The sequence below is a fragment of the Talpa occidentalis genome, unplaced genomic scaffold, assembly GCF_014898055.3.
Source record: "Talpa occidentalis isolate TD23 unplaced genomic scaffold, MPIMG_talOcc4v2.1, whole genome shotgun sequence".
NCBI classification, from domain to species: domain Eukaryota; kingdom Metazoa; phylum Chordata; class Mammalia; order Eulipotyphla; family Talpidae; genus Talpa; species Talpa occidentalis.
In genome coordinates this window covers 144,178,971-144,192,451 of record NW_026555331.1, presented here as the reverse complement: position 1 = coordinate 144,192,451, position 13,481 = coordinate 144,178,971, and the positions used below count along the sequence as shown (strand labels likewise).

The 13,481-nt window shown below is 37.1% G+C and overlaps 1 protein-coding gene across 2 annotated transcripts in view; it reads right to left on the bottom strand.

Annotated features, from left to right (window-relative positions):
- Positions 1-418: 418 nt before the first annotated feature.
- Positions 419-13,481, bottom strand: part of CHRM2 (cholinergic receptor muscarinic 2) — a 118,581-nt gene continuing 105,518 nt past the window's right edge. For both annotated transcript variants that reach the window (XM_054692696.1, XM_054692697.1), the window contains exon 3: positions 419-5,821. In XM_054692696.1, coding sequence (XP_054548671.1) covers positions 4,376-5,776 — 1,401 coding nt within the window. In that variant the 5' untranslated portion in view covers positions 5,777-5,821 and the 3' untranslated portion in view covers positions 419-4,375. The remainder of the gene's footprint in view (positions 5,822-13,481) is intronic.

The window sequence follows — 13,481 nt, the reverse complement described above, 5'->3', positions numbered from 1 at the left end:
CCCAGTGTGATTATTTTATATTTGACAAAAATCAGTTAATTTGGATGAGAGCAAAGCAAAATGAATTGGTTGCAATCTCATCAGGCAATCAGACTTGACTTCAACACAGCTGCTGGAACTGTAACAGCCAAGAAACTTCTAGTCAGAGTCTGTTAGGAGCACGGGAGCAAAATGCATTGTCATTATGTGAGGTGAGACCAGCTACGATTTATTAATATATTCCTCCAAGAGATATTTAAAATCAGTGCCATGCTTTCAAAGGCGATAAATCAGTTTAATATTAATGAGTAGGATTTTGACTGTACTTAAATCTCTTCCATCAGAAGCAAACACTCTCTTCTAAACTTAGGCATAAAAAAATCCCTTATTACTCTAAAGCAACATATGTGATATAACATACCAAGTTTTGTGTATAATATATTTATTTGCATACAGAAATATGTATTTCTATTATACAGTTCATTACTTTATTTATAGAATATGTATATTAAGCATACAGCATATTCCAGGAGATACACTTAATATGCACACAGTTCATGCTGCAGCGTGCACCCTTTTAAGAGAAGCATATTTATGAGGCATGGCATGGTATATACATGCTGAAAATACACTTTGCACAATTCATCCAGATTTGGGTGCTTCCCTAATCTATTGCAACACCACTACTGTGGTTGTTGAAAGGGATATTATTCAACTGGGAGAAGGCAGCTATCAATGAACTAAGGAGAACATAAAGTTATGTGTCATTTCTTAGTTGATTTTTCTATCATTTAAATGCCCATCTTCCTCTATATCAGATCATTAGGATCAAAAAAAGCTGTGAATAGACAAAGAATATGAGTCTGTGGATCTCCAGCTTCTGTGATGAAGCTGGAGTATATATCCCATGTTAATTATTATATTGGTAACTGTTCATAACACTGGGGAGCTGGCATTAAATTAATGATGAACTGGTAAAAGGGCTATCGTTTCTTTTTTCAAGAAATGAACTCCCCCCCACACACACATTCTTTGTCTCCTCTTCTTCTAAGACCACTCTGGGATATTTACATTATTGCTATAAGGAGAGAAATTTTTGATGGATGTTTATCTTTCCAGTGACCACAAAAGAGATGAGACATTGTTTCTGTAAGAAACTCTTCATGATTTTAAAGGAAAAATGGCAGCTGCAATAGAACTAACTGCAGCAACTGCAGTCATTGCAATGGACAACTACTTCATCTCAGTTGACTGGACTTGCGATGATAATAACTGCATATTAAAATGTTAGAAACATTGTGCTAGCGTGAGTGATCTGGTCATTTTGGGTATATAGATGTGGCCTGTGTTTCCACTCTACAAATTCCAAAAACTCCAGGCTCAGTGAACCACCAACTGTGGGTCTGATATACAATTGGTGAGCATTATCTTATTTAAACAGATGAATAATTTGCACTGATATTCTAATAATGATATAGGATTATTTTCCCATTTAAATGAAGTTAACTCTAGAATCCCGTAAAATACATCAGGGTTTCTCAACTTTGGCACTACTGACATTTTGAACCAAGTGATTCTTAGTTGTCGGGTTGTTTAGCAGCCTCCCTGACTTCCAGCCACCACGTGCCAATGTATCTTCCAGGAGCTGGAACTGTGGCAATCAAAAATCCTTCCACGTATTGTTAAATGTTCCTTGGGAGCAAAATTGTTCCTGGTTAAGAGTCACTAAAACAGACAATCCCAGCCATACTGAGTGCAAATCCTTGAGTACAGTCTCCATATCTTTCTAATCATTTATCAATTCAGTATTCTTTCCTTTCCATTTTTTGATTCTGGTTGACAAAGCTTAGATGATGTGTCAATCTTCAGTTCCTTTCTTTAATACTTGGTGGTTTCTCTTTCAACAAGACGGGAGATGACGGCAAAGATCAAGGGAAAAAAGGAAGAAGATGATGCAATAAAGAGAAGAGGCAGTTGGACTCATGATAAGTTGGATTGTTACAGAAGACAAGAAAAAAAAGATCCGAATCCAGAATCCTAAATCTTTGCAACCAAAGAATTCTTCCTAATTAAAGCTGAATTTACATCATAATTGTACAACAAGCTAATATGTGAAATATCCAGCTAGTCAGTCATATTGTTTACAGGAAACCAAATAACCCATTGACTTGATATTCCTCACTCTTGATTTATTCATTGATTCCAAGAAGAAAAATAAATATGGAGTTAAAATGTAAAGTTTACATCGGTGCAACTGTAGAATAAAGGAATCTATATGAACAGATGCTATATGTGTATACATAGAGGATTTGGGAGGGAAAAAAAAACACTGAAGTTATTTGGGCAAGAAGGTATTTTTATAAAGGATAAATTAAACACAAATATTGTTGGCAATTTTCTTCTTACTGTTCTTTTTTGTTGTTGCTTGCATTGTGCTTCTTTTTTAATCTCAAAATTATTGAGGTGCCATCAATGGGGCAAGTCACACAAAATGACCTTACAGTGGTAAGATCTCACACTGACAAATCATCATGCAACTCACATTGATGTTACTGACATGATGTCATACTGGCATGATGTCATAGAGCCCATAAGCCTAAAATGCAAAATATGAAATTTTGAAAGACTTTTATAACTTTGATTTCTATTGATTGGGTCATCTTTACAAAATCTGATTGGAGAGCTATAATAAATATAGTAAGAAAAAAGCTGAGAGATGAAAATAATTAATTTTAAATGTGAATCACTCTAATTCATGTTTAGCTGGAGTAACAAATAAAAACACTCAACATGTACAAAATTCTTTATAAAGCCACTGTTTGGATAACAGTGTATGTGGTGAATTTTTATGGTCTAGGATTAGAGAGAAGTGGTAAGAAATGACATAAGTATAGCCACCTACATTCTTCTTTCAGATTCAGCTGAGCTCAAATGGCCTGATCTTAGTTATCCACTACATTTCCATCACAGAGATGGCTAGACTTCAACTGAGAAATTTAGAGTTAAAAAGCTTAAGGAGAATTGACAATTTGAGGAATACACAACGTAGTTTCAGTAAATGTTTTTGAATTAATCCTTTTGCCCCCTCCACAGGATCATAAGATGGTTATAAACAATCTCGGAGGACTATAAATTGAATATTATGCTTTATCAGGCATTGAAGAGATGGTCTTAATCTTGGGGCTGACCCAGAAGTCACTGGTGCCATGTGAGTATGGTAATCCTATTTAGGATTGCTAATGAATAAAGCAGCATCTTCTTCCTGCTGACAAAGGCCAGGAGTTCATGTTTTACAAGTTAGCATTTTATACATGGGTCAGGCAGGTTGAGGTTTAAACAAAATGCCCTTTCAACCATCTGTTTTCTTATCTCAAAATTCATCTGGCCTCAGTAAACATTCTCACACCAGAACAACCATGACTTAATTGGATGATACCTCAATTTCAAAAATGGCTTTGGTTTCTCAAGCACATTTGTGTATTAGTTTGGCTATTCTATTAAAATAAGAGGCTAGTTTAGGAGAAAACTGGATCATAAAATCATTTCACATAAAGGATCAAAAGTGAACTCAATCCTTTTAAACATTTATACTCCCAAGGAATGCAAAGGACAAAGTGGAAAGGGTGAAATGCCCATTTTCATGACTGTATCTGGATGGATTTAGGGAAAGTCCTGCACATTTTCTCTTTACGCAAAGTGGAACAGAGAAGCACACAAACTCACGCCATAGTGCCATTATGAGAAAAGTGATGATGTGATCTAGTTGGGGTGGTTTGTCTTTTTGTTGGCTTTCTTTTAATGGTTGGAAAAAGGCATGGTAAAAAAATTAGCATTTATAATGTTGTAATGTTGTAATTTTCCAAGTAAAACCACAACAAAAGAATAATATTTATGGAAGAGTCTGGAGATTGTTTCTGCATCCTTTTTTGATTTTCTTTATGTTTAAATTTTCTTATGTTTCTTTATGTCAATTTCTTTATGTTTAAATCTCCATATTAACTTAGGAAGGTGGCCTTTCAACTTCATGTGGATACATGGAAACCAAATAATGGGGAAAAAACAAGCAAGTTTATTCTTCTTGTGCAGAGACTGGCAAAATTGTAGATTCGCAAGCCCTTCCTCAAGGAAGTAGGGGAAGACGTAGATCCTTCTTTATATCCACAATTCCAACGTGTCTCTTTTATGATCTCATGGCTCCATCCTGATAGTGTTTAATAAGGTGCAAGTTTCTCAAACTGGAGCATAGGCACCATAAGAGTGTCACTGCTTGGCTCCTTAATTGGACATCCCACAATTAGACTATAAAGTGCAATGGCAGATTTTAAAACTAGGAGCTCTTCCACACCTTTTCCTCTTCCTAAGCTCCCCTGGACCTCCTTCCTTCTTTACAGAGGTTTTACCTTGTAGCGCCTATATTCTTGTAATGACACATGAGAAGGTGTTTAAAGGTCTTCTTGAAGGTGGCATTGCAGAGTGCATAGCAGGCAGGGTTGATCGTGCTGTTGATGTAACAGAGCCAGTAACCAATTGTCCACACTGTGTTGGGGATGCAGGGTGCACAGAAGGTGTTAATGAGCACCATGACATTGTATGGGGCCCAGGTGATGATGAAAGCCAGCAGAATAGCCAAGATTGTCCTGGTCACTTTCTTTTCCCGGGAAGGGGGAGGCTTCTTTTTTGCAGGTTGCTTGGTCATCTTCACAATCTTGCGAGCTAACATGTTCTGTTTCTCATCTCCATTCTGACCCGCTGAACCAACGAGCTCCACAGTGGTATTAGTTGGGGTACACGAGTCACCTTTTTGGGTCTTGGTGCCAATTTTGATGCATGTTTGTTTTGAGTTCTCATCTTTGGAATAGCCCAGGGAAGTGGAGATTGTGTTTTCATCCTGGGTGATTTCATCATATACCATATTAGAGGCGACAGCACTGACTGAGGTGGAGTCATTGGAGCTTTCTTTCTCTTCCCCCTGGACACAGTTTTCAGTCACAGCATCTCTGGGGGCTTTGCCGTTCTGGATCCTGCTGTGCTCCAGACCATCATCGCTGCAGGGCATGGTGGTGTTGTTAGACTTCACTATCCTTCCTTGAACCAGACTTGGAGAAACTGGATCTTGGTTGGCCACAGGCTCCTTCTTGTCCTTCTTTATCCTGCTTTTGCTGGCTCGGGATATGTGCCAGTATAACACGGCCATGATGATCACTGGCAAATAGAAGGCTGCAATGGCAGTGCCGAAGGTGACAGCAGCGTTGGAGAAAAACTGAATGTAGCATTCCCCATCCTTGACAGTTCTTACCCCTACGATGAATTGCCAGAAGAGAATGGCGGGAGCCCAGAGGATGAAGGAGAGGACCCAAGCGGCTGCTATCATCATGCCCGCCATTTTCGTGGTTCGCTTGACTGGGTAGGTGAGTGGTTTGGTGACACAGAAGTACCTGTCAAAGCTGATGATGAGCAGATTCATCACTGAGGCATTGCTGACCACATAATCCAGAGCTAACCAAAGGTCACATACCACAGGTCCCAAAGGCCAGTAGCCAATCACAGTGTAGAGGGTATACAAGTTCATGGAGAAAACACCAATGATGAGGTCAGCACAGGCCAGGCTGAACAGGAAGTAATTGTTGACGGTCTGGAGGTGGCGGTTGACTTTGATGGAAACCATGACTAGGATATTTCCAATAATAGTCACCAGACTGAGGGATCCAGCCACAAGGACAATAAATACCACTTCAAATGTCTTATAAGGACTGGGCAGGGCCTGGCCATTGTTAGAGGAGTTTGTTGAATTATTCATTTTGTGTTCTTTAATCAGTAGCCAAGTAGCCAGATAAACATTTACCTGCAGGGAAATAGAATAAAATGAACAAATATAATACAAATATTGCTTTAAAATAGTTCACATTTCTTTCTTTTGAGCCACATTCTTCTTGACGTCTTTTTCATGTTTATTGTGCCCACCTGCTCTAATTCCCATACAAAAGGCAAAGACTTTAAATGAAGGATTGATAAGACCTATTCAAGGTAGCAGTGTATTCAAGTGTGATATTTTGAATAGGTTCACATTTGGATGTATCTAAGTATCGATGTATCTATCATCTGTCGTCAGTCAATTAAACTGGCAATAATATGCATAAATTGAATTAAAGAAACCGAAATTGTATTTGAAATCTTCCAAAACATCAAGAAGTTTCTAGTAATAAACTAGTGGGAGAACAAAATTATGGGAAAGACACAAAATCTGTAACATTAAATGTGTGAATTTTATAGTCAATAGCACCTTTCCTTCCACATTTCCTTTGTAATAGCTTCACTATTATAAAGACTTCACTATTATAATCTTCACTATTATAAAGATAATACTGATAATGATTATAACAGAGATAATATAATAATATTTCATTAGTCAATACACTCCTCCATGAGTATTACTCTTCTTTGATCTCTGTTTTACATTAGTAGTATCATACAGCTTTACCCAAATTCCATATTTTACAAAAAGGTCATTTATTAAGTGCATATGGATATAATTGGACCAAATTTAGGCATGTTTCATTTTTCAAATCATTAGCAAGTTCATTATACATATATATTAAACTCCTGAATGTTTATATATACATATATATTAGACTCCTGAATGTTTCCTCATGATCTCCAGGCAGCTCGCCATTTTGTCTTCTAAAATTGCATGTTAGGTATTAATTTCTGGGTCAAAAGGAAGGATTTATCACTGTTACATTTGACATTATTTACACTTCAGTGTGCAATTTAATGCTCCCATTATGAACATGTTCTTTTATAACTAAACAAAATGTAGGTTCTCAGCCTTATTCCCGACTTCCTGTGCCAGAATGTGAGCCATATTTGGAAATACTTCTAAAGCCCTGCTTCTCTTATCTCTTTAAAATTATTTATTGTTCAAACAATCTCTGTTGGCTTGGTCTTCAAGTTATCACAAGCACTCCCAGTGTCTCTTGTGTATTACATTTAGGGGAAAAACACTTTCCTCAATATTAAATTCTTTACCAAGCGTTATGAGAAGTTTGGCTTTATTAAAGCATAACAGGAAAGGTTTACCCATGAGGCTGCAGAGGTAAATAAAGGTCTTGTCATATAGTCCTCAGGGAACACTAAAGAAGTCTGAGTTTATTTTGTAAGTCATAGAGAGACTTGGAAGAGCTTATTCAGGAGAGTGATTTTGATGGAATGGAACTGACATTCCCTTCTAAAATTCTTCAAATCTTGCTTTACTAACCTCTATGAGTCACACACCATCACTTAAGTGCTCAAGCTAAAATTCAGAGCCATCTCTTGGTGTCCTATCTCTCCCACACTACTTGTAACCAAAAGGTAACCATGACCTATCAACACTATCTCTCAAATATCTTTTGATTTTATATGTTGCTCCCATTTTTCATTTCAAAGTCTTTATACTAGGTCTTTCCTCTACCTTTGACAGAGTAAACCCTTGGTAAAAATTTTAAATTTGCCCCCTTGCATCTTTCCAGGAGTATCTGGAAACTTCCCTAAATACCCCACATCCAAGACAACTGCATGCAATATTCCAAACACAACATTCTGTGTCTTGACTTCATGCTATTTTGCTTATTTGTTTACCTTAAAGCATTTCTTTCACACCCCCTTGTCCTTACAGCCTTACTTTTCTGACCTCTCTGTCTCCCTTTGAGTCTTGAGGCAGGCCCTTGGAACTCATTTATAGAACTTAACTGAGCTGTTATCTATTCCTTTTCTGCTTCCATAGCATGTCTTCCTTCATTTTACTCTGTTCTATTGTTCTTATTCACATTTGTCTGGGTTTGGTCTTTTGAGTTTCAAGTAGACAACAAAGTTAATCATACTCCTCCCCATACTACAACCAACCTCCTTATCAGTCTTTGCAAGGCCCTTCTCTCACTTTTATTTTATCAACATTTTCCTTCCCTTCATCCCTTTACTCCTGTGCTCCATTAGGACTTGCTGTGATGGCTTAGACTATTTCTGCAGTTAATATGTCACTCTGGAAAATAGAAGGTTTGTTTGTTTATGATTTTAATTTACTACATAATATGGTTGTCCAGTTTTTGTTTGACTTCTTTTTATTTTCACTCGATACCATGCTTTAATTTCATAGTGGGCAAATCATGATATTTGCAGCTTCCTAGTATTTGCCAATTCAAGAGAGGTAAAGGATGGTTTTGTTTTAATTTGTATTTCTCTGATTACTGAGAGAGGTTGAATATTTGTTTTACAAATACACTTAGTAGTCTTTCAGATTTCCATTTTTGTAGATCCTCTGTTTAAAACTTTTGCCCATGGGTCATGGACTGATACACCTGTCTATGTATTTTCCTCCTAGAAAAACAGTGAATTTTGATTTCTTAGACTTTGTAGCTCTACTGTTGAGTTCAATGATTCTATTATAATGGGTATTAAAAATATTTGTTGAATTAATAGAGGACCAACAGCTAATATTATTAATTCACCTCCTATTTACCTAATCAGTGTAGCTATTTCAATAGCAATTTTCTTTAACAGCATTTTTGTTATTATTCATACAATTATTTATTCATGAAATTCACTTGAAGAAAATAATTTTACTAGTCCAATCATTATTCCAAAGATATCTTGCTAGCTAAGTTAAGATCAGAATGCTGATTTGCTTATAAACATCACTTTTGTCTACAAATTAGGTAAGTTCATGGGCATTTTGCAAATTGAGCTATGCTTATACATTTCATGAAGTGCTAGTTTTATCAGCTTTGATTGGCAACTAGCAAATATTTATTTTTTTAATTTTCCAGTTCACACTCTAGTTTTTCTTTATATTCATTTTAGTAAAACATAATACTCTATTCATTTTATTTGTGACAAACTTTTTGGTGACTTCCTCTGGAGAATAATGTGAAAATTTAACATTTATGTTAAAAATAAACTATTTCAGGTTGAGAAATTGTAATAGTAAGTGATTTGCTCACTGTCATCTGATTCTTGCCATAAATTGTGATAATAGGTATCATTGTTAATTTAAAACTTTATAATAACATAAAGCTGTATGGTTCTCACTTTATCAGTTTCGTATTATTTATTTATGTTAGTTACTTTCTCTTGTGCTCTTTTTCCTCCTTGTTTACCATGAGCCTTCACTTTTTTTTTTTTTTTTTTTTGGTGGGACCCTCGCTGGTGGCCGGGGTTCGAACTGGTGCTGCAGAGGCTACGGGCAGCGTCGCAACACAGCACTCAACCGCTGCACCACCAGGGGAGGCCCAGCACTACGTTTTTAACCTAAAAAAACTCAAAGAAAACAATATTAGGATTCTTCAATATATATTATCTCACTTAATATTAACAACTCTGTAAAATATGCAGGATAGATCCTATTACCCCTTTATCTGAAGAAGGAAAGTGAATCTAAGAAGGAATTAAACAGTCATCCTTGCTTTCAAAGCTAGTCAGTAAATCATCTGCAACTCAACCAGTTGTTATCCTTACTTTTCAGTTAGATACTTTTTCTCTGTTTCCCTCCCTGTTTGAGAATTATACTTGATCCAATGACATCTGAAACTGTTAGGTATCTGTTTAATGATGAATGGTACCCAGACATTGTTAACTAACACAGAGTCTGTTGGAAGGTATGAAATGCTTAACCAGGCAGACCATAATATCAATAAATGTATATGAATAAATTTACTGATGGGAGTTGCTATCATACCCTCTCAATGCTGAGTTATAATACTTGCTGACTTCTATAATGCTTTATGTAAAAATGGAAAGCATTTCACTTGGAAGCAAGCACTGGCGTTTGAAGGGTGACATTCCTTTCTCCCCAAGCAATGCACGAACTATGAAAGGATTGTGCCTCCCCTACTCAGGAACACGACTTCCTTTCCTCAACCTCTTGCCACCTCTGCTGTTTACATTTCAGCAAAAGTGTGCATTTCTGGTGTGGTAGTCCAGGGTTTTATCAAAGCCATAGTGGTTACATCATTGATGGAATAGTGTAATCACAACAGACTAAACATTGAATAGGACCTTCAGAGGACTTGACATCTTAATATGGCAAACGTATAATAATCTGTTGGGTACTTTACAACGTTAGTTTATGACTGAGTTCTGAAAGTACAAGGGAAACTTCGGAGAAAAGATTTTTTCGCTCCTTAGTTTCTTCACTCCTTGAGTACCTACACTTAGCAGGGAGGAAAGTATCGTGGTTTGATGTTATCCTTGCAAAGCCATGGATGCCAATTTCTGCTCTTAATTACTAACTGGGGGAATCTGAACATGTCACTTAACTTATATAACCTTAATTTTCTTTTTTCCTCAAACAGGGATAATAATAACCTAGAGTTGTGGAAGGAAGGATCAAAGTGAGGTAATGTCTCAGCCATGATCTACACATTTTAAACATTAAATGAGTATTATTAAAAGTCACATATATTCAATGGTGGAAATTAATCACCTTTCTGAAATAGATTATGAGTGTGGAAGTGTGAGGAGTAGCGGTAGTGCTAATACTACATCACCACTGTCAATAATCTCATTACAATATTATTAAATCACCAGACAAAATAGAAGCCTGCTCATCCACAAGGAGTTTATAATCTAGGGGAGATAGAAATTGCTGATGAAATTCGTATTTCCATAAAACAACTCTGCACCAATTGTAATGGCAGCTATGAAAGCTCAATCCTCTGAGCAAGACTAGTCAGGATGGAATGAAGCAAAGACAAAAGGCTTCCTGGAAATCTTTACTAACTATATTCTCTTCCCTTTCTCTTTATTTCTTTCCCTTCATCATTTGCTTGTGTGTGACATTTGTGAATTGTTTTAATCTGTTCCCAAGATTCTTCATTACAACGTCTCAGGAAAGTATAATATACTCCAGCACAAGGAGCCAGGTAGCTGTAGGTTCAGAGAGAGCGCAGGATTTCAATTATATTTAAAAAGATAATGCTGACAGTGTGCTGGAAGGAATGTGTGGAATTTTTCTCATTTAGGAAATTTGAGCACAGTCCTGCCGACTTACCAGATATCATTATGTAAATATTTGAACAAAGAAAAACATACTTAAAATATATTGCATTTGTCAAGCTGTGCCCTGAGGGTTTGTACAAGTTACTGTAAGGAAGCTGCGCTTTTATAAAAAAAAAAAAAATGTAAAAAGAACTGACAAAAAAGAATGATTTGATCCCCACATCAGTACAAATACAACAGAATGCATGACTTTTTCCAGTGTGAAAACGTTAAAAAATTTCCAAGTCTGCATTAAGATGTAAACTTGTTGGCAGTTCTGGCTGCCTGTCGACCATAATACAATTCTCCAGGACGCAGGGACAAACTTGCACACCGTGTTTGCCAAACTATCATCTCCCTTTTTTTTCAAAAATGCATCCTAAACATCACTTTCTGTAGAAACATTCCATGACCACTGGGGATCAAAGGCCTAAACATGATTGAATGGGGACCCTTGTCCTTGTCTCTACGCCTGTGGCACCTTTTCATTGTGTTTTCATACAGTACATCTCCTGCCAAAGAGGAAAAGAAGGCTGGACAATATTACCCAAAGCAGTCTGCAGTAGACTGTTCTTTTAAATTTTCAAATGAAATTTCAGTTGAATAAGCCCCAGCTACCTTTCCTTCTCTCTCCCAGGAAACTGGATGGAATTCCATGGCTGATGATAAACAGCACCAATCGGTGGTATTGACTTAATAGTGACTCGAGAGCGAACAGCTCAGTAGTGGAAGGACCCTCTGCGGAAAGGTTAACCTGCTTTCCGAAGGAGGGAGAGGGGAAAGGAAATCCGAGGGCTGCCGAGCACTGTAGATGATTAGGCAGCTGTATCAGAATCAATGTCTGTGTCTTTCTTACCATCTCGAGAAGTTGAAAATTTGTATAGTTGGCTTTTTAAAATGTTGTTTTGTCTTTTTTTCCTAGAGTCGGCAAGCTGCCGGTTTAATAACTCCAAATTAGTTAATTCATTGCTTTGAATTAAACATGTGAATCAAATTTGCAGAGGGATTGAAGCTTGTTAGGACTCTGATGGAAAATTCTAGATTGAAAGCTGTTGTTCTGGAGAAGCTGAGCAATTCACAATGCACCCCTTTAGGGCTCCTTTTCTATGCTGCACGTGTCTGCCACTGGGAGCTGAGACAGAGGACAAAACAGCTTGGAACTTTAGAGAGTTCAAGGACATTTTTGGAGTAAAGAATGAAAACTGGCTAAGTGCAGAGAGAGCTCAAAAAGAGTACCTCAATATTTTTTTTCTGAATAGAAAAGAATGGTTAAGAATAAATACAATCAGAAATTTGTGAAAATATTAGGAGGGACATGTAGAAGTGAAATTTCCTCTTCAAAGAAAATACAAATTTAGACAACACATCTTATAACAGGTAAGTAGACAAAAGTTGCTCTACATTTTTTAAATTTGCATTTATTTTAAGTGTGTCTCTATAGTTCTTACTGAGAAAAAAGAAAAGTGAAAGCATGTGTTTCCTGTTTCATAAAAATACACATTTATATGGAAAAATAAAGTGGGCTATGTTTTACGACATAATCCTTGACTGTTACCTCTTAAACAAATGCACTGATAAGTATAAGCTTAACAGATACCATTCTTCTTCCAGCAGCAATACCTAAAACATGGGGGGAGTGCCAGGAAACTAATTCACCTCCATAAGACTACCACTTGGGTCCTGTAACTTTTCAGTGGCAGAAATGACAGAGGCCTCATATAATTATAATTCATACCAGATTCCACGAAGCTATAAAAATAAAATAGTAATGAAATGTAGAGAGTAATGGGCAGCAACTATTTTTATTGTTTCCAATCGAAAGACAAAATGATTGTTTCCTCAGAGTCTGATTGCATCCTATTTCTAGAACGGAGCAAAATGACCAGTGTTATCCCACTAAAATGTGAAAAACAAGAGCATGGAGACGATTAAAGTCTTTACTAAATGCTTTGATGGTGATGGAGATGAGGAAACATAAAAAGCTGCATCAACTCAGCAAAGATTTCTGTATCTACAGCACTAATTTAGAGTTAGAAGGAAGGAAGTTGGTCAGAGGGAAGGAAGCTCTGTGTGGTAAATCAGCTGTCAACTCTCCTACCTGCTTGAATAAAATTGTAGGGGAGTCACAGCAGAATTTAATACATGTAATACCGCTATCATATGCTGCCCATCATATTCTTTGGCTACCATTCCACTCAACACCATAGTTTAAATCTATGTAAATACTCCAATGCCTCCTCATTTTCTGAATGAGAAAATCTCATTCAGACTGAGCAAGCCCTAGTCTTTACCTTTCCGCAGAGGTAGTTTCCATGTCGATGGAGGCCAGTGTGAAAAGTATAACAAGACCCTTCTCTTTCTGAACAATACCATCTTGGCTAGTAAAAATGCCGGTGCAGGGCCTCCCCTGGTGGCGCAGTGGTTGAGCGCTGGGTTGTGAAGCTGCCTGCAGCCTCTGCAGCGCTGGTTCGATCTCTGGCTGCTGGAGATCG